This window comes from Lingula anatina, chromosome 4 (assembly GCF_051362555.1).
Source record: "Lingula anatina isolate TDL-2025a chromosome 4, LinAna3.0, whole genome shotgun sequence".
Classification (NCBI taxonomy): Eukaryota; Metazoa; Brachiopoda; class Lingulata; order Lingulida; family Lingulidae; genus Lingula; species Lingula anatina.
In genome coordinates, this window is record NC_141770.1 from 12514838 (window position 1) to 12535701 (window position 20864).

A 20864-nucleotide genomic window follows, 5' to 3' on the forward strand; every position below is an offset into this window, starting at 1 on the left:
TCGACGAGTCGAAACTTTCAACCAACGTTTTGCAAATTAAAACCGTGAGACCAGCTGGAGTCAATCTTTCATCATTCAACTTGTTTTATTAATTTATTCTTTTCAATGTCAAGCACAACAGAGATTCAGAGCACGTCTGCAGCCTTTCTTATTCACCCTGGTACTTCCAAGTATTTCTTGTTTAATTACAAAATTCGCATAAGGCCAGTATTTTTCAGCAGTCTTTCCTTTCACAAATCTACTCTAATGATCTCTACAACTTGTAAATCTTTGGATAGCCATCTAATTGCTCTTATCTCTTGCAAGCTTCCAGCACTCAAGACTCTCCATAGCCAAGTGCATGTGTATATGCTTTATGGAAAAGATGCGAGGAATGAATGGACAAATAAAGCAAATGTTATATAATTCAAATCCTAAATAATAAGCTGAATATTGTCATCAATGCAGACAAGCTGGTGACGGTCTTTCTATGGCCATTTTCAATCCAAGCGGCATATTTACTGGTCTAGTTCGATGTGAAAAGAACACCTACGTCATTACTGGATGTTGCCATGGCAACACTATACCACTGTTATTCATAATTCCATATTCCCAATGTTGGATAATAAAATCCTAAAATCTCGCTTAGAGTTCCACTGATGAGACTTCATATTCCACTGCTCAATGAACAATTACAGCAGAAGTTGTTATGTAGCCACAGGGGTCTGGTAACGCCACTGGGTTGGGCCCTAGCATTTTAACAATTCCTCCCCATATGAACGTGTAACATGACGGCAATATTTACATGGAATTCTAACACTAATACTGCAGTGGCACATAACATATACAATATAATATACTGCTTTTATACACACATTTATAATGTCTAATTTTTCTATCATCTGTACAAAGTATATGGTTGCATTATCCTCAATCTATTTCTGGAAGGTTCCACTGTCTTTTATAATATTTTACATCAAACTAATGTTTTATCTTTTCCCCACTGTCAGTGAATGGGGGCACTGTTTGTATCATTTGTACCTATTTGAATTTGTTGATGTTGTTTCTAGGTGAAAATATTTTCTGTGAAATGAAAGTTTCAGGTCTGTCTTGATGAAAATGTCACAATCCTGCCTTCAGGCTACAGTGAAAGAAATTCAAAATCTGAACAATTTCTTTCACTGAGTTTCAGCAATTTAAATTTGTCTTTTTCAACAATAAAATGATAACTTTCACATTCAGACGACTGTCATATCATCATGAAAGCTTGATTCCCACATCCTTCTTTCAATATTTTCAATATTTTTGTATTAATATTCTATCAATATAAACTGTCTCTTTCACAGTTTTAAATTCTTTTTCTTAATAATGTCAATGTTCACTTGGGAGAGGCAATGGGTAGCTATTGCTGTGGATTGTCTTGGTTTCCGCCCTCTATGTCAAATCCAAAACACGTCTCAATGTCCTTCTTCTTCTGTTCTTCACGTTTCTTTTCATCCTCACCTGGGTTGTCCCCCTTGCCCCGCCCTCTCCTGGGTGTCCCCTGGGGACCGGCTTGTCTCTTGGCAGGTGTCCCCCCATCCTCAGGTGTTCCCGAGGCAGTCCTCTTCCTGGCACTCCTGGAAATACGTGTGTAAACATACTACAGTGTACTATAGCTGACCTGGTTATTTTATCCCCCATTTTCCAGTCTGCAAGAGATTGTCCTTTACCCAAACAATTCATCACAGATATATATCTTTTGACTGCTGATTTGAACTTTATTCATGTTCTGTCTAAGAATATGAGAGGAAAAGAATTAATCTTTAATCTTTGCTATTGATTTCATTTAATTTATCATAAAAATTTATTCAGTCTTTTTCAGTTTCTGAAAGATGTCATGATTACAAGAGTATACTTTATCCTACTTTTAAAATATTTCTTCAGACTTAAAGTGTTTTCTGCACAGATGTTTGATGGAACTTTGTTCATATTTCACATCACGTTCTAAGAACAGGTGAATATCCCCCCCCCCCTTTTAAAAAATGCCATTAGAATCAATGGGACGATTTCTCCTGACAGCCTGTCCTACCTGGTCTGTCTGGTGGGTGTGTCCACTTCAGGTGACACTTCCTCTGAGATCTCTCCCTCCCCATCAGTGCCCCGCCTACTGCTGCTCCTACGTGTACTGCGTCTAGTAGGGGTCACAGTCTGCAACAAAATAAAGAAATAGATGAAATAAATAAATAATAATACCATTCAATTCCGAGAGCAGATTTTTTTTTTTGCATACAAATGAAATATACATATCCTTAACGATTCAAAGTGCGCTTTTGCTTTTAAGAACAGCAAACAAAACAAAAACAACACCTACAGTACCAGCAAATATTATTCAGAAAACTGTCATCATCTTAACATTTAAATCTTAAGTGCAAAGAATTTTTTAAAAAGTGCTTTCCCACAAATGCCTCTGAAGATAAAAAGAAAAATAGATTTCTCATTAAAAAAATAAAAAAGAAAAACAAGTGGCACTATCTTTAAGATTTTTTTGTTCACTTTCTCCCTCACCAGATCTCCATCTTTCTGTGGTGAGGTCACAGGAGTGGCAGCGTCTAAAGCCTGGGGTTCCCCTTCCTCCTCCTCTGTCTCTGTCTCCTCCAGGCTGTGCTGGTTCAGGCCAACGTCTGCCAGTCGCAGCTGTTGGACTTGCTCTGGTTGCATCTGGATCACATGACCAGAGTCGATCTGCAGCAGGATGACCTGGAGGGTGAGACGGGATTAACAATTGTATTGACTTTCATGATTGGTGAAAAGAAAGTATACGTACAGCAACTGGAATGAAGTGTGTAAATATTCAAGTTTTTGATCAATGTACTTTTTTCATTTCTTTATTTCATTCATTTACTTATTTATTCACATTTGATGTAATGTGTCCATAATTTTCCAAACACCCAATCTTAAGTGGCCTCAACTAACATAAAGAACTGTAAATATCACTTAAAATCCATCTAACCCCTGCCTCCAAGGCGTTAATATTCAGAAACACTTAACAAAGATATGTTTTGAAATAGTAATTATCCAAAGAGATCATCCATTTTATCACTTTCTCAAGTCCATAGAGGAGTCTTTTTTCCAGACCCGCCTCTCCCTCAGAGGTGAGAAGCTAATAAAGATGACCTTTGCCAGCAAACCCCTGGGGCTGGAGTTCATCATTTTTATTATTTTTCCAAAGCATACAGAGGGCATTAACCCCACCCCAAAGTATAGTTAGTCATCATCATCATCGTCATCATTCAGAGCCAAAAGTGTTTCACTATTGGACAGAGGCCTCAGCATGCTTCTTCCCGTGCATTCTGTTTTGCACTTCCAGTTTGGTTTTTTCCAGTACTCTTCTAATTCATTTATGGTTAGTAGATTTGTGAAAATGATGAAAAAATTAAATGACCCCTTAGAACTCTTCTAAATATCACTTATCATCCATCTTACCCTTTCCTTAAATGCATACATTTTCATAAACAATAACAAAAACATTTTTTTAAAGTAATTATATGAAACAATGCAGATCTTGTGTTCCTCGGAACCTTGATAACACTGACCTGTTGGCCTCCCTGGCCGTCAGAGTCCTGCAGCTCCATCTGGAGGTCAGAGTGTTTCCTGGGGCGCCCTCTTTTGTTTGGGTGGCGACCAAACTGATGGGATGTCTGCTGGAAGTCTAACTGTTGCTGGGGAAGGGCAGAATCGTCCTCATCGTCTGAAAATTCAACATGTAAACAATTTTATTTATTGAATCTCCACTGACGAAACTCGCATGTTTAACCATGCCAAATGTGTGCAGAAATGTATTTTCTCCCCTTCGATTATATTGAATGGAATTGAAAGGGATAATACCTCCAAAACACAACTGATGAAATTCTCAAAAGAACTTGTCTAACATTTATCCCTTAAATACCAAATAAATAAGTAAATAAATAAAGACCAGACATAAATAACAAAGTCAAAAATTTCAGAAAGGACAGACCAAAACAGCTTGGATTTCTGTTTACCTGTATGTATGGCTCCTGACTGCACCCCCTCATGGTAGGCCTCAACCACGGCCTGGACTATCTGCTGGGTATCCACAGAGATATCTTCCTCCTCCTCATCGTCATCTGGGTTGGCGTCAGCATCAGCAGCGGCCTGCTGGTAGTCAGGGTTGTTGGGGTCATGTTGGACCATGTGTCGCATTAGGTTACCTGGACAAAACAGCAGTGGGGCTCATTCCAATGAAAATATGATTCTACATAGATTGCTCCAACTCCTTGGTTGTCAAAAACAGTCAGACCACGTACATGACATATTGAAATACACAATACTAAATGCATTATTCCCAGATTAGCACAAAATCCATACTAGTATATATACCCAAGTTCGTCAAAATGATTTTTGTGGGTAAAGGTTATTTAAAACTACAACAGAGAACAGGCTATTTAGTTGGATGCTCCCAACCTGTCAATCTAAAAAATCGTGCCTACCTTTGTGAGCAAAAGCCTTGGGGCATTCAGGACAATCATGTATAAGATCTTTCTTCGGCGGCGGCTGGTAGCCAGGAGTGTGGTAGAGGTTTTTGTGGCGACGCAACAGCTGCTTCTGGCGGAATGACTGGTCACATTCATCGCACTCGAATGGTTTCTCACCTGTAGCATTACAAGAGACTAAGTACCAACAATGTATATTTGGTTTGAAGGGTCGTTCATAAAATGTCAAATATTATGTAAACCCAATGCTGTCTTTTACATTTTGTACAGAAGTTTTAATTTTTAGATGCCTGGCAATCAAGTTGGGTGTTTTTCAGATAAAATTCTCATCTCTCCTTTGAAAATCACCTGTGCACTACCCTAAAGGCACATTTTGACATCATAAATATCTTGAAAAGACACATGGTGCTTGCTTCTGACATCTGTACAAAGTGAAACAGTGAACTAAAAGTTCATTTCATAACGGAGAATATGCTTATATGAAATATTGGAATTGAAGCCTGGTTATATAAATGTAAACTGCAGAAGGAAAGAGTGGCTGCTTTTCAACAGAACACATATACCCCGTTCACACTACGCTCAGTTATCCGGATAAGTTGCGAATTAGGTCACAATTCGAATAAATGCAGTAGTGTGAACGCAAGAGGATTTTGAAAATGCGCATTTTCAAAATCCTGCAAGCGAGGTGGATTTCTAAGCGCGATCCGGATAACTTACCGGAATCGACACCTGTACAGATCTTACTGCGCATGTGTGCAGATAAGTGCGGATATCTATGAACGCTGGTTTATTACTTTAGCGATTGCACCAAACGTATTTGGCGGTCACCACTCACTACAACATGAGGAAACAAACTTATTTTGCCACCTTATACTTCTCAAGAATGCTGGAATGTCTTTTGAGTTGCATTTGTCGTCACAAATTTTTGTTGATATTTTAAGATTTCCTGTGCGGCGCATGCGCGAGTGTTCAAAACAGGAAGTTTTACCTGAAATTTTCAACGTGGGATTCGGATTCGCTTAGCGAGTGTGAACCCAATACCGAATCGGATTCCTTACGAAAAATCCGAATTATAGAAATGCGCATTTTGGCAACTGTAGTGTGAACGGGGTAATAGAAAAACGTAGTATCAGACTTCAAACAAAAAATATACAATAAAAATGGTTAGGTATTATACATCATTTCTTTCTACTTACATGATAAGTTGCTACAAGATAGGATTTCATATGAAATGCCTAGTCAAACAATTTAGAAAAAAAAATGATTTTGCAAAATTACTGAGGCTGCTTTTTTTTCAAAGAAAAAAAAAACACTGGGTACCTGAAAGCACTTTTCTAAATCTCAAATTATAAATGTACTGTGTGGATTTTAAAGAGGACATCAGGCCAAACTTATGCTCCTTTGACCCTGCTTGGTAATGACAATGTGGCCAAAAATTAGGGAGTGGTCATGTGGACTACACACCAACTGACCATCTGTTTACTCGTACCAGTCTATGTAGTGAAATTATTATTACCTGTACATAAATGTGAATCATTAATAAGATAAGAAACCCACAAATATGTGAATTTTTAAACACAGATGGAGCTGCACTACCTTTTAACCTGGGCAAGCTCAAAAAGTGCTGCAATTCACTGACCAGAGATAAAATACTGTAGTACAAGGCACACTTGGAGATTTTTTACTAAGTCCTTGCAAAGGTTTCAGTATCATGATATTGCACAAAATGGCCCTATTTCAAGTGCAGGCACAATATGATACACCTTATTTCATGCCATTTTTTGTTCAAGATTGCTAAAAGCTCATTGCTACTGGGTGGTATGAAAACTTGTGCTAAAATTTGGTAACAGAAATGGTGTAAACCATGGTAGTTTTACAAATCTTTTAAACATTCTTAATGCAATTGAAAAAAGAACTAATCATTGCATTACTAAGAACCATTTGGGAGAAGGAAATTTACAGTTCCAATTATGTAATGATTCAGATTAGATGATATTTATCTCAAGTTTCAGCTTACACCACATAAAATTTGGGATAAAAGATCATTTGAGCTATAAGGTGATGAGTTTTGCAAAGTCCACTGTGTATCAAAAACTTCAACTGAGCCTTCATAAAAAATAAGAAGGTCCCAGGAATGTTCCAAATATGAACCAATTATGTACCCCCTACATGTGTATCATGTGTGTACCATGTACGTTCAAAGCATATATATGCAAGTGCCATGTATGTACCAAGTATGCATGATGTTTGTACCATGTGCGTATCCCTTACCTGTGTGAGTCAGCATGTGAGTCTCCAGGAACCTCTGTGACAGAGCTGCATAGGGACAGAAATCGCACTTGAAACACTTCTCTCCATCGTGGGTCTTCATGTGCAGCTTATAGGAGTAACGATCTGGGAACGACTTTGGGCACTTTTTGCAGGGCAGAGGCTTGTCGCTGGTGTGGAGTTTCTGCACATGTATTTTCAGATCGGTCTTCCGCCCACATGTTGTGGGACACAGTTCACATTGATAGATAGGCTTGCTACCAGAGTGAATTAGACGATGGGCCTTAAGACTGTTGCTCTGGGTGAACCGAGCATGACATATGTCGCACTCGTATGGTTTTTCTCCAGTGTGGATACGTAGATGGCGCTTCAGTTTGTAGGTGTCTGGGCTGGCATATGTGCAGTGGGGGCACTGATACGGTCTCTCTCCAGTGTGTGAGCGGATGTGCCGCTTCAGCTTGCTCAACTCAACACTTGCATAGTCACATTCTGGACATTTGTGTGGCTTGATAAACGAATGCCTGTAGCGTACGTGGCGGACCAGTTCACCAGAAGTAGTAAAGGCTGCGTCGCATTCTTTACACTTGTGCGGTCTCACTCCAGTGTGGGTATTGATGTGGTTCTGCAAGGATGCTATGGTTTTGAATCCCCTCTCACAGATGCTGCACTTGTGCGGACGCTCCTCGGAGTGAGAGCGCATGTGCCGCGTGAGGAGATAACGCTTGGGACTGGTGTAGTTACAGTAGTTGCACATCAGCACGCTGGTGGACTGCTGCCCCGGTTTTTTGGGTAAAATCTTGATCTTTCTCATCCCGTCACCGAGGTCTTCGCTCTCCTCCTCCTGGATCTCCCCGCCTTTGTCCTCCTTGAAGTCGTAGACGGACATGTCCTTGTTCTCCTCCCCTGGCTGGGACACTATCAACACATAACTGATCTCACCGCCCTGGTTGTTCTCAGAGGGGACAATGGTGACGGTCTGGTAGGCATTCCCTGTGTTCAGCATGACAGAATTGGCATTAGCCTGCTGAGCACTGGAGGTGACAGGTGTGACATTGGTGGCAGCGGCGGGCTGGCTGTGTTGTCCAGATGTTACATCAGCTAACATCTGCAGGGACCCTGCCTGCGGGGCGTTAAGACTGGTGTTGTCTCCGCCAGGGGCACCCGACACTGGAATGATCTGTGGCTGAGAGGCATTAGCCGTGTTCTGTATAGCCACAAGCTGGGGAGTAACACTGGAATTTGTATTCCCCATTTCACCTGGAACTTGTATGGCATTGGCTGCCACAGACGCCAGAGCCTGGACAACAGAATCCGACACCAAGTTGTCTCCTTGGGACTGTCCCAAAGTTTGACCAGTCACTATATTTTGTGCTTGTTGAGCAGTGCCCAAAAGTGGCGAGCTCCCACTGGCCCCTGGCTGTTGTGAGACTGGGACAGTGACCACCCCCTGACCTCCTGCCCCAGCCTCCCCTGACACCTGGACTATCTGTGGTCCACCCTGACCTTGACCTTGCATTGGACCCCCTGCTGAGTTCCCAGCAGCCCCTGCAGCAGACTGGAAGTCATAGCTAGTGAACCCTTGGAAATCTCCGCCTGCTTGTTGAAACTGTGTGCCCTGGGCGAAACCCCCTTGTTGCCCCTGGAAATAACTAACATTGACCTCTGTAGGGAATTGCTGGGACTGGTTGAATCCAGTACCCTGGAAGTTTTGGACAGAGAACCCTGCTGTATTCCCACTGCTCTGAGTAAAAGACTGGCCGGTGTGGTCTGATATCTCTTTGTTGAAGCTGGCTAGGTAGTTTTGAATGTCACTCAGGTTTGTTTGGCCCTGCTGGGCTGTTTGGCTGTCTGAGGCAGCAGGATCCATGATGTGAACACCCTGGAAAAGAATGACAATATTCATCATGGTTGTAAATGATACTACAGATATACAACATTCTGACCATTCCCAGGCCCCATCGTTCTAACTGTGGATCGATCTATCTCAGGGAGGATTCTTGCTAAATTGCAATCAACTTAAGCACCTTAGATGTCTGTTAGGCTGTTCAGAGGTAATTAATTATTGTTTAGCGACTTCAGTAGGCGTGCCAGACATCTGAGCCTCTTAAGCTGAAAGACCTTTAGTGAGAAACCTCACAGAGATGGATCAATCCTGTTAGATCCAGCCAGGTGCAGGAACCCAGTCATTGACTGTCATTTCAACTTCACAACTGCAAAAGACTTCAAGAGTTCTGTGGATGAAATAAAACACGACAAATGTGTTTTTGTTATCAAACTTACATCAGATTACATTATAACTTCTTATAAATACTTTTTAAAAAATATTTACATCATTTTTAAACATTAATATCATAAATATGAAGATGTGATTTTTTTGGGGGGTGGGGGGGTTGTTTGCTTCTTGTTTTTCTTTAATATTTTCAATTTGCATATTCAACTAAAATTTATCTGCAGAAAAGTAAGCACATTTTTTGGTCAATGCATGAAGAGAACTTCATGCTAAACATAACCTTTGACTTTTTAGCATCAAATGGTTTCAACAACTTGATGAAAAATATCTCAAGCTTTTTGGCAACAACAAGTCTTAATTCACTGTGAGCTCAATTGCATGGCAACAATCCTTAATGGCTTATAGTTAGAGGTAAGAGTACCTGAGAACATCTAGTAAGAAATGAGACAGAAATATATCAAATGCCCATTTTTAGCTTAATGACCCCTTAAATGCATATCATTGTACAAAAGCAAGTGGTTTGAATACAGAACTAAACACTGCAGATGTAGTGTAAAAAAAAGTCACTGTATGCATTCTTATAACATACAGACGAAATACAAACCTTTACCAAAAGGTATCAATGTATGCTGTATTTAGTAGCTGGTAAATGCCCGTCAGTAATCATCTACTTCTTTGGTGATATCCACCTGATAAAATAAAAAGAAAAATAAGATACATCTAGATGGTATAGTTACTTTAAGTTTTAAAGAGAAACGAAATGAAATAATTGTTTCCAAACAACTGAATATAATCAATATTTTTCAAAAGAGATTTTGTGGACTTGAATACAGGGAAAACAGAAGATCTACACGTGGAAAATGAAAATTAAAAGTCGATTAAAAAAATTTAGGTATATAGGTACATAAGTCTACTTAAAATTTTAGCAACCAAAAGGTTAAAGTTGCACAAATATGAGAGTGCAAAAAAAAAAAAAAAAAGGCTAAGGTTAAGATATTGAAGCAAGGCCCTTAAAAGCTGTTAAATAAATGGAATGTCTTGCAGAATATATCAGTTTTAATTTGCTTTTTAGATGACTACAGTAGTAAAGAGAAGTGTATACAAAATTTTCCAAATAGAATACTGAGGCCAAAGGAAATGTTCTCCACCACAAATCATATTTAAAACGTAACCTTAAATCCAGAGGTGGACAGTTATCCTGTGGATAATGTAACGTTTTCCAAGTGTTTGAAAAATATTTTCCTTTCTGATGTTGCTATACAGTGGTTAAAAATGGCCGTTTTCTTGAGGACAACTGTCTATATAGAATAACAATTTTATTCAGTGGATAGTGTTATGCATAGGATAGCGCTATTCAGTGTTGATGAACCTGGGCCCTGGTTTAAAATTCTCTTTGAAATTTGACAAATAAGTGATATTTTTTCTGTCAAACTTTTAAAACCTACAAAAGCAATGTAGAAAGATTAAAATCTATTAATCTATTTGGCTTGTTATTATTTTGAGAAAATATTAATACCCATCACAGTCGCCCCAAAACATCGTACAACGGGCGGCTTTCTCAATTCTGTTCACGAAGGCCGCCATCACGGCACCAGCCATTGTTGAATCAGCATAATTTATGCAACTTTTTATTTTCATCAAATTCTGTTCATTTGTGGAGTAAAAGTACTTGATATATTTTGTTATGGGCTTAGCAGAAGCTCAGCACGAGATATTTGAAGGAAACTGACACTTGGAGCGCCCCAGTCTGCGGTCAATTCGAGCGCCACCTGGTTTAGAAGCAACGGTCACTTGTCAAGGATGGTCGGGAAGTCGAGCTCTCGGTTTCTTCATTTTTTTGCGCACAACGTCGCTCAAAATTACCTTATTCTTTGTTCTCGGGATGTAGACAAAGGCTTTGCTTTAACCGATTGCTAGCTAAGTGCCTACTTCACAAGGGAAATGAATATAGCTGCATGTTTTCTGTTCAATACTTCGTCGATTTCGCCGGGAAAAGGCACGAGAGACATTTAGACAATGGGCTGAATAACCGCTTAGAACTCACAAATATTGTTTGGTTTTGGCAGAATTTTTCTCATTTGTTATTACACATAACAAATTTGTAATGTTCTGCATCGTTTTTGTATGAAAACGTTTTTGTAAATATAATTGAAACTCACCTTTTTTATCTCGACACTTGAGGGCGTTGAAATCCAATATGGCGACCACGCTTTTGGTTTTTACCATGCGCATGCGCCACCTGGTGGATTGTGGGAAAATTGTCACACCTGTCGCAATGAACAAATGCGTTGTTTTGCCATTATAATACCAATAAATTCGTCCTGTATTACTAACAAGCCAAAGAATTGTATCTGGAAAAAAAAACAAACATTTTAACAGGTTATCTTCGGTATTTTTTTCTCACAAAGAAAGCCCAACATGACTTCACTATTTTGTAAGGGAACTCCTGTATGGAAAACCTATATATTACTTGTCCAATTTTTAATATTGATGTATACATTATTTTATCACATTATTAATTTTCATATTGTTTTTACAACTTCTTTATGTATTTTCTATACGTATTCAACTTCTATACGTATTCAGGAAATTTTTTGACTAATCGACTTTTAAATTGATTTTACAAATTTTATAGTAATTGCATTTGTACACTGTAAGAAATTAGGCTGTTCTACTTATAATTTTTTTCCGTGTGCAAACAAGGCTGTTTTTTTTTTTCTTTATTTTGAATTGATTATTTTTTCTTAACAAACATATTTTTGTTATGTAGTGTAAGTGTTTTTATATGAGAATCTGTATGTTTTATCTAGAATACTCTCAAATTTTTTTTGTAGTTAAGCTCTGTAATTTTTTATTTATCTATTCCTTATAATCGATTTCTTAAGTAACTGTTTCATGATATGTGAAGTCTTCTGAACATGTTATAATGGATTTAAACTCAAAATAAATTTATTACTATAATTATTATTATTATTTCTATCTCATAACTTATTTTTGATTGGGTGTGGTGGGGTGGGATTGAGGCATAACTTTTACCTTTGGTTCAGGCCAATTCATGCATGGCTCCTATATATAGTTTCATCATTAACCCTGTTCCTAGAGCACTGTCAATTCCTATTTTGTTCAATTTTCAAAGCTACATATGTATTTTCATCTTCATTTTCTAAATTTGGGGAATATACAAGTACACTTTCCAGGATAAATATGTGAGGCAATTTAAATTGAAATACTTGCAGGACACCCTTAATAGTGCTTTGTTTATTTTGAATAACCACAACAGGTATTTTACAATTGGAATTGTAACAGACTCTAAAAATTAATATAGCAGCTGTGAATAGGCAAACTAATGGAGGGATAGAAGCTTCTTGTGATTTATAATTGGAAATGTGTATAGATTTCGGGGACATGTCGATAATCCCCCGCACGGACACTCCCCCACACCAATAATCCCTCTTAGTAAATTTTTGTGTATTATGCGCACCGATACGACCCCACACTGATAGATCCCCGCATCGATACATCCCCAGTAAAATTGCCGATGTAGGCACACCATTACTCCCACCACACGATTGCTTCCTCGCATCGATGTTGCAGGGGAGTATCGGTGTGGGGGGAGTATTGGTGCGAGGATGTACCGGTGTGGGGGAGTATTGGTGCGGGGACGTATAGGGATGTAACCTAGATTTCCATACATACAAAAAAAGTAGAAACAACAACAATGCATGATGTAGGTTTTAAATAAATTTATTGTACCTTAAATAGATGAAGTGACAAAATGAAGATCCCATATAAGTTCTACACGGCTGTTAGTGGAAATGCTTACCTACTCATACAGTGACTACTTATGGCATGATACTGTTTCAGAATTATAAATAAAACTTGCTTTTAGTTAAAAAACATCTCACCCTCGCACCACATTTTTATATACAAAAATAATGCAATACACTTTTAATGCAGTGAAAATCAAAGGTGAGATGTTTTTCTCTATATTAATATATATGTGTATATTCTTCATCGAATCCTGGGTTTGATTAGTTCTCAGACATTAATTACAAAAACGTTACAATGATACAATATTGTAATATAGCAGTGACACTGTTTAGACTGATGCACATTACAGCCACACATTACAAGCCTGCAGCCAACATGAATCAACAATATCAATTAAGACCTACTCGAATGAAGCTCTTTTCTACAGTTTTCAAACACTGCCAATAAACAGACAATGATTTGAGAGCAAGAGGTACACGCTTTGAATCTGGGCTCGGTATCTCGAAATAGAATAGGTTATGGAATCGAGACGCTTGCGTACGTGCACAACATAGCGAACCTTTCGAGATACGGAGCCCTGGTTGACAGAAACTTAAAAGTTGGGAACGTCTTCGCACCAGGTCCTAAATTTCAAAACTTGAATACTTTGCACTGTTTTGGCACTACAAACATGATCATCTGATTATGCTCCACTGTGGCACATATCAAACTAGATTTCTATTCTAATCATATATGACACAGTTATTCCTGATCAGTTTCTACTGGGGTTCTACACAATTTTCAAGCTTAAGCTTAACCTAACTTACACAGCATATAAGTACCACACAAGCTTTCCACTGCTTGTCAATATGAAGATCTTCTCTCGAGTTTGATCTTTTTCTCTCCAAGAACAAAATATCTATTGCAACTCAACATCACAATCATTTGGAACATGTCATGAATTAAACACAAAAAAATAAAAACAATGAGACTCCTAACTAAAAATCACCACATGCACTTATTAAATCTTATCTAAACAAGTGGCGCCTGGAATGAACAAAATTATGTAACAATGATTAATTACATCACTACTATAATTAAATCTATGAGCACCACAAAATATGCAGTTGTCAATTCCAAGAAACAATTTTGGCAAAGGAAAAAAAAAATCATTCAAAAATTCATTCTGATTCAACTTTGGCAATGTTTATGCCAGTGTATAGTTTTCAACTGTGTGACTGCACCTGCTACAATAGGCCACAATAACATCACTGCTCTAGTACAAAGACAACACATCACACAATATCTATTCAAATATGCTAACCTACAATGTTGCAGTGGCATAGCAATGCAAGACTCCTCCTAAGCACCTGTATTGTGGACACTGACTTAATAAGTAATTTTCTTTTCAATCTATTACATCAAGACACACATTTCAATGTATCTGTATTAAAAGGGGAAAAAATGACCATATATAATGTTACCTTGAATGTCTTAATTCTAACACCTTTCTGTGAATCAACTTGTATCAACCTGCCCCAATCTTTGGTATAGTTTTCTGCATAGAGTCCAACTGAGCACAATCAGTAATCCATCTCCTCTAACACACTCCCACATCACCCCTGGGTGGAGGACTTGAATTATCTTACATTTGAACATAAAACAGCAATAATCTGCAAGTTCCTCCAACCCACCCTTAAGCTTTTAATGATACATAAAAGCAATTAATTTTCAAAGAAAAAAATAATACACAGAACTGATTTCCATCTCTATGAAATTGGAAAACACTAATTTTATGGCTAAATATTTAGAAGAGGTTGCTTATCAAATCACCTACAACAGTTTGCACAGCACTTATCGTGTAAAACATTTTGATTTATTTTCAAAATCTACCTCAAAACTCTACTTTTAAATAAATGTCAATGGTTTTGATTAATGGTCGGTGTAGCAAACTCAGAAACAATGTCCTCCTAGTCAAAAGGCGTCTGAACGTCTGCTCTGACAGCTACTTTATAGTTAATTGCGAAAGTCATCCAATATTTCTTTGCCCATTTTTTCTCATCCCATTATGTGCTTAGGTTTGAAAAATACAGCACCTGCATTAGACACTCCATTCCTCAAATGCTAATTCCGCCGAACATGCATGAATAGCTCCAATATAAAAGCATAAACCAGCATTTTATCAAATGGGAGATATATTCCCCCAAAAGGCTCGCTTGGGAATCAAAGCGTGTGGATTAATATTCATAACTTGCATCCAAGGATATCGGATATCAGTTTCAACGATTTGGGAAAAAATTTCTTTTGTTTTAGATCCCTTGATGAAGTGAGGCAAGTGCCTCCAAAAGTGTATCAAAATTCATCCCCATCTCTATATGCATTCACAACCATGGCTTTGTACCATTTAGGAGGTAGGGGATGAATTCTGATCTCTTTACACCTGGGTTCATACATCACCTGTTCTGGCAAACATGGAAATTAAATAGAATTCAACTAATTCATTATCACAACTAGGCTCCTCCGGTAACAAAATGGCATGTGTCCTTACACGGTCCCTGCCACATAATGGCTGGATATTTTTAAAAATTGGCTTAAATTCATCTGCAGCTACATATTGGTACACAATGAAGAACAAAAAAGAATTCTCCTTAATTTGTTATCACAACTTCGGATTTGAAGAACAGCTTATTGAATATATGCTGACATTATTGTATATAGAGTTTTGATTTTATAAACAGACATGAAATTCTTTCACAATGAATTCTAATCTAACAAATCAATTGCTTCAATTCCCCATAAAATATCATTCCTGCTGGGCAAAAAAACTTTGTCAAAAAAATCTTTGCTTGCCCAGTAACAGTGTAAATATAATATTGGAAAATGAAAAGAAAATCATCCTAGTTCATGTCAAGAAGAAAAAAAAAACTCACATACTTCCAATATTTTAACTTAATTCAAACAAGATTAAAATAGTACAAATATATATCATTAAAAAACTATTAAAACAAGAATAAAATGGACTGTGTATCCACCCCTCATCTCACCCTCAGTCACATATATATATATATAGCTCTTGTTCCACAAAGATTAAATTTAAGACAACTACTACTTGAGGAAGTGCAGACAACAGCAAACTAAAAATATCTGAAATTCTGTATCACAAAGAGAGCTTTCTGTAAAAAGTCATAAGCAAACTATCAAATTCGGACAAATTGGTCATATGATCCAACATCATCGGTCATTTCCTGTGTACATAGTGATCACAAAAACATAGATGCCAACATCAATTTTGGAAATTTCTGAAAACTGCTGGCACACTTAATGTGGTAGCTTTCTTTTTCTTTCATGCCAAATGAACCGTTTTCATCCTAGGAAGCGTGTCCTGCCAATCTTTGTAGCAAGAGAACATACACCCCAAATATATATTTTTAAGGATATATATACGTGGTATCTCTGAGAACATACCTCCACTTTGTTAACAAAAGCTTTTTTAAAAGGTATGTAGTCTCAATGCTGTCAACTTAGCTGTATTCAAAACGCGTTCATTGAAAGCTTTAACATTCAAGTCACTCCTACGATGGCATTTTAGACTTAGTTACTGATGTCTTCTGGAATGTCTTTCTAATTTGTGAGCAAAATTCCAACTTCTGCCTTGGAAGCTTCACTCAGACATCTGCTTTATGCAGAGGAAAATTAATTTCAGCAAAAAAAAAAAGCATTAATGTACAAACTTTGGCACAGTTATACTGCAGTTCTTTTTCTGTCTTGTGTATAAGATCTATGGAATAAGTGATCGGATGATAAAGTACTAGTAGTGTAAATGCAAATATTCATGTGATAAATGCATTCAGTCATGCTGATTATAAACACAGGCGTTAAGTAGTACAGTATGATCTTATCAAATTCTTTTCAGGTTTATGTGAAAATAACTTGGGAGGAATAGAAATTAATCTAACTTTCCAAAAGCGAAATATCTGAATGGAGATCCCATGGCATTTTGATAAATTCTGGCAATGTTCAAATAATATGGTTTGAATTTTTTTCTTCTTTTTCCTTTTTAAGATGGCGGGGTCAGTTGAAGGTTGGATACAAACACCAATCAAAAAACAGCTGTCATACAACGTTTTAGTTGTGTGTCTTAGGTAACGAAAGATTACAAAGAAAAAATATGGGAACTTAGTGATTCTCAAATTCCTCAGTCATACAAAGCCATTAAAGTAACTATCAACAATAATACTAATAACTATAATAAATGTTAGTAAGTATCAAGATTACGCCAAAATTCACAATCAAATACTGTTTGATTTGGTAAATAATAATTAACAAGTTGAATATTGGATTATAGATAATACACCTTTATACAAACAAATTAAATATAAAGAAAGAACATTCTTTATGGTCATAATACAGACTTCAATTCTCTTGTTGTCCAAACATTAAATTCTCCCGTTGTCTATACATTACCTTGCCATAAGTATGTCTTATAATATAATATAATATGGTCCACAACATAAACATAATCAACGCTGCTTTACCTAAGAAGCTGCGATAGGCTTTGGTGACTCTGCGGAGCTGGCGTAGTGGGACTTGAGGTGAAGTTCTAGAGCTCCTGGCGATGAGCACATCTTACTACAGATGTGGCAGGTCGTCTTCCAAACCCAGGTTTGACTCCGAGGCGAGTCTAGCGATCGATCAGGGGCAGGGGAAACGGGGGAAGATTTTCTTGACTCATTCTCGCTGTTTACTGATTTTGAAGGTGATGGCGGAGAGGCCACTGGAGAAACGGACCTGTCACGGTGTTCCACAGAGGCAGTGGTGGTAATGGGAAAGTAGGCATTAGCTTTCATGTAGGCCTCTGCTGTTGAGCTGGTCGGCAGGTAGCCATTCATCAGCATGGGGTTTGGGAGGGGACCAAAACTTCCATTGAGACCTTGTATAACTGAGATCTCATTCATTTTAGAAGCCAGGCCATTCATAAAGGGTGGATACTGAAAGTAAATATCGTTAGGTGATCGATGCGAAAAGCTCCCCAAGTACTCTGCCTCCTTGTGATTCATACTCAGAGCCAATGGGTTCTCTACAGACATGCGCCGTCCTCTTCTAGATGGGCTGTTGTTCCACATGTGTGTCCCCATGTGAACCTTGAGGTTCCCTTTTGTCGTGAAAGCCTTGCCACAGACAGTACACTTGAAAGGCTTGTCTCCAGTATGGGTGCGAAAGTGGATCTGAAGAGCACTGGCGCTGGAGAACTGTTTGTAGCACACCGAGCATTGGTGCTTGTTCAACTGACGTGGTCTGGAGGACTCAGGCGGTCGACTCTCTGCCGACGTGTGATGGTGTGTCTTGATGGCCTCCTCTGTTCTTGGTTTATTTTCTTCTTTACTTGGCGTCAAAAAGTGTCCCTCTTTTTTGGTCACTTCAACACCGTGCTCCTCCATATTGTTGTTATTGGCAAGTGCTTTGGATGAAAGGTCACATACATTGTGGGTCAGCATGTGTTGTCTCATGTTCCCCTTGGTAGAAAACCTCTTGTCGCAGGCCTCACACTTGAAGGGTCTCTCTTTGGTATGGCTTCTGTAGTGAATCCCTAAAGCGCTGCGACAAGCAAAGGTCTTGTAGCAGATGTTACAGGTGGTGCTGGCATTATCAAAGGGGAGGCCACCCTGTGAGGAGGCATTGGAGAGATCCCCAGCACTGTCCACAGAGCAGGCACTGCCGGCCGGGGACTGGGATCTGTGGGAGGTATGGCCAACTTTAACCATGGGTGGACTCCTACTTCTGTCTGCATCAGAATCAGTGAATGCAGGTCTCTCTGGTGACGACATCTCCCCATTTGGGCCTGGAGGTTTGGGACTTGGAGACTGACTTTCATTTCTTTTCTCCATCTCCTGTGTCATCCGTTCTAACTGACGCACGGAGTCCGTGGCAGAAGGGTTTTCCTCTTCATCGTTGTTGTATTTATAATCTTTTTCTCTCTGCAGGGCAGATGTGATGTGATCTCTCAGGGGATGTTGCTGCTGCTGTGGCTGGTGGTGGTCAAGATTCTCCTCCTCAGTGGGTGTGACTTCTTTTTTGCCTGTGTCTCCCCCTGGTGGCCTGGGTATTTTGTTATCAATGGCATTGACTCTCTCTTCCAAGGCAGCCAGGGACATGGAGTAGGAGCCGTAGGGGCTGGTGATGACCGAGGGAGGACTCATCATGGAAGAGGTGCTATACGGCATGCCCAGTGACCAGGGTGAATGGCCACCAAACTGGGCTGCAGCATACGCACTGTACGCCTTTTGCATCTCCTCTAAGGGGGTGAGGTTGTAGCGAATCTCCCCACTATTGGTTGACCCAGAGGGCGAGGCAAGGGGACTGCCCGAGCTGGCAGACACATGGGATGTTCTGTTTTGGGAGAGCTTCTCAGGGGTGCCAGATCTCTCTTCAGCATCAGAATCCATATCCCCAGCATCTTCTCTAGGTTCTGTGTTGCCATTCAAATGATGGGAATCTGTGTCCATGGCTTCATGGAGCTCATCATTTTCAAGTCGCCTGTCTGCTGCACTGATTTCTTTTTTCTCAGGTGAATTGATATCCTTCCTGAGGTCCAACCCCTGCTCAGGCAGGTGAGACATTGGTATGGCAGACAAGGGGCGATATGGCAGCGAGTCCTCACGGCGGAAGGGTGGAGGGTAATGCGGCATGGAGGTGGAGATACCTGCAGTATGCATGCGAATATGCTGTTGTAGCACCAAGACATTGGTAAACTGCTTGTGGCACACAGGGCACTGGTGCATCAACCTCATGGGAGACTTAACACGGTGAACACCCATGTGGGTCTTCAGGTTCCCCTTGGTTGTGAATGCACGGCCACAGATCTTACACTTGAATGGCCGCTCCCCGGTGTGGATCCGATAGTGCATCTGTAAAGCACTCTTACAGCTCAGCACTCGGTTACAAATGGCACATTGATTGGGGTCAGTCACCTTCCTATCCAGGCTGTCCACCAGACGCTGTAGTTTTGACGTCTCAGATGGTGTGATCTCCATGAATTCTTCCATGGATTCCACAGGGTCCTTGTCTGGGGGAACCACCACTGGAGTGAAACTTGGATCCGGTTTCATCCCTGGCAGAGGAAATGGCGGCAGCGTGGCCGGTATGGGACTGACCAATGGGCTTGTGTTACACTTCACAGCAGGGGGCCCAGATGGCGCTGGAACTTCGGCATCAGTGGTTGATATGGCAGTTGACAATGGAGGTACGGTGGCTTCTTCTTTCGCCGGAGGTGCCACAACTGCCGCAGTATCCTGTGATTTTTGCTCCGATGGTGTGGGACTTTCAGGAGGAGGCTCAGCAGAAGTTGAGGGAGGTGCTGAGGGTGCCGATGACTGTGTCGACATCGATGCTGAAGCCTGAAGTGGCACTGAAGTAGGTGGCAGCGGTGTCCCATCGTCACTACTGCTGTGTTGAGACAACAAATGTGGTGGCGCAGACACTGAGGTAAGTGTAGAGGGCAGCAGCATGCCTCTTGGCTTACTCGGCTCTCGATCAAGATATTCTGGAACAGGGTGTGGATTCATCTTTATGTGTGGGTACCTGGCCTTGTGGCGGGAGAAGTGAACCTTCAGGTTGCCCTTGGTAGAAAACCTGTTGCCACACACATTACACTTGAATGGACGCTCCCCTGAAATATAGAAAGAGAAGATTTAAATACAATGTTATATTTTGAGTCACACTCTATACAGATCCACATGGTCCCTTGCAATTTAAATACATAGATATTTTTTAATCGAGCCTCCTTAAATATCAATATTTTATCATTAAGTTCTTTTCATTCTTGGCATAGCTGTACAGTTCCATTTCAAACACAGCACAGTTGTACTGTTTTTTACAGTTCCTCTTAAAAAGAGAACTTCAAGAAAACAAAATCTTAATTTTCAAAAACCCTTCAAACTTTTAACATTTCCTCTGAGAAAAGAAACCATAAATAGAAAACCCAGGACCGATACTCCCAATATTTGTATAACAATGAAATGAAACATCAGCACGGAAAATAGATTTTTAAACAGAACATCTGCTTGGAACTGTGAAGTACGTTCGGGTGTGATGGGCTGTCGAGCAGTTGAAATAATTAGACTCAATACCCTCTGGCAGACAAAAAT

The 20864-nt window shown here is 39.5% G+C and overlaps 2 protein-coding genes across 6 annotated transcripts in view; both read right to left on the bottom strand.

Moving 5' to 3' along the window:
- Positions 1–60: 60 nt before the first annotated feature.
- LOC106180949 (uncharacterized) lies at positions 61–11272 on the bottom strand. 3 transcript variants are annotated; one of them, XM_087012084.1, is made up of 9 exons: positions 11130–11272; positions 9581–9659; positions 6744–8619; positions 4470–4631; positions 4002–4190; positions 3555–3709; positions 2527–2718; positions 2051–2169; positions 61–1598 (listed from the first exon to the last, which is right to left on the bottom strand). In XM_087012084.1, the coding sequence occupies exons 3-9, from the start codon at positions 8605–8607 to the stop codon at positions 1382–1384; spliced, it is 2898 nt and encodes a 965-aa protein (XP_086868210.1). In that variant the 5' UTR covers positions 8608–8619; positions 9581–9659; positions 11130–11272; the 3' UTR covers positions 61–1381. The 3 variants fall into 3 exon arrangements, with proteins under 3 accessions (XP_086868210.1, XP_013420586.3, XP_086868209.1); XM_013565132.3 differs by having other exon boundaries at positions 9575–9659; XM_087012083.1 differs by lacking the exon at positions 11130–11272 and adding an exon at positions 10834–10966 and having other exon boundaries at positions 9575–9659.
- A 1426-nt stretch (positions 11273–12698) lies between these two features.
- The window catches only part of LOC106163162 (sal-like protein 1), a 45289-nt gene continuing 37123 nt past the window's right edge, over positions 12699–20864 (bottom strand). For all 3 annotated transcript variants that reach the window (XM_087012081.1, XM_013540675.2, XM_087012080.1), the window contains one exon: positions 12699–20386. In XM_087012081.1, the coding sequence (XP_086868207.1) occupies positions 17256–20386 (3131 nt within the window). In that variant the 3' untranslated portion in view covers positions 12699–17255. The remainder of the gene's footprint in view (positions 20387–20864) is intronic.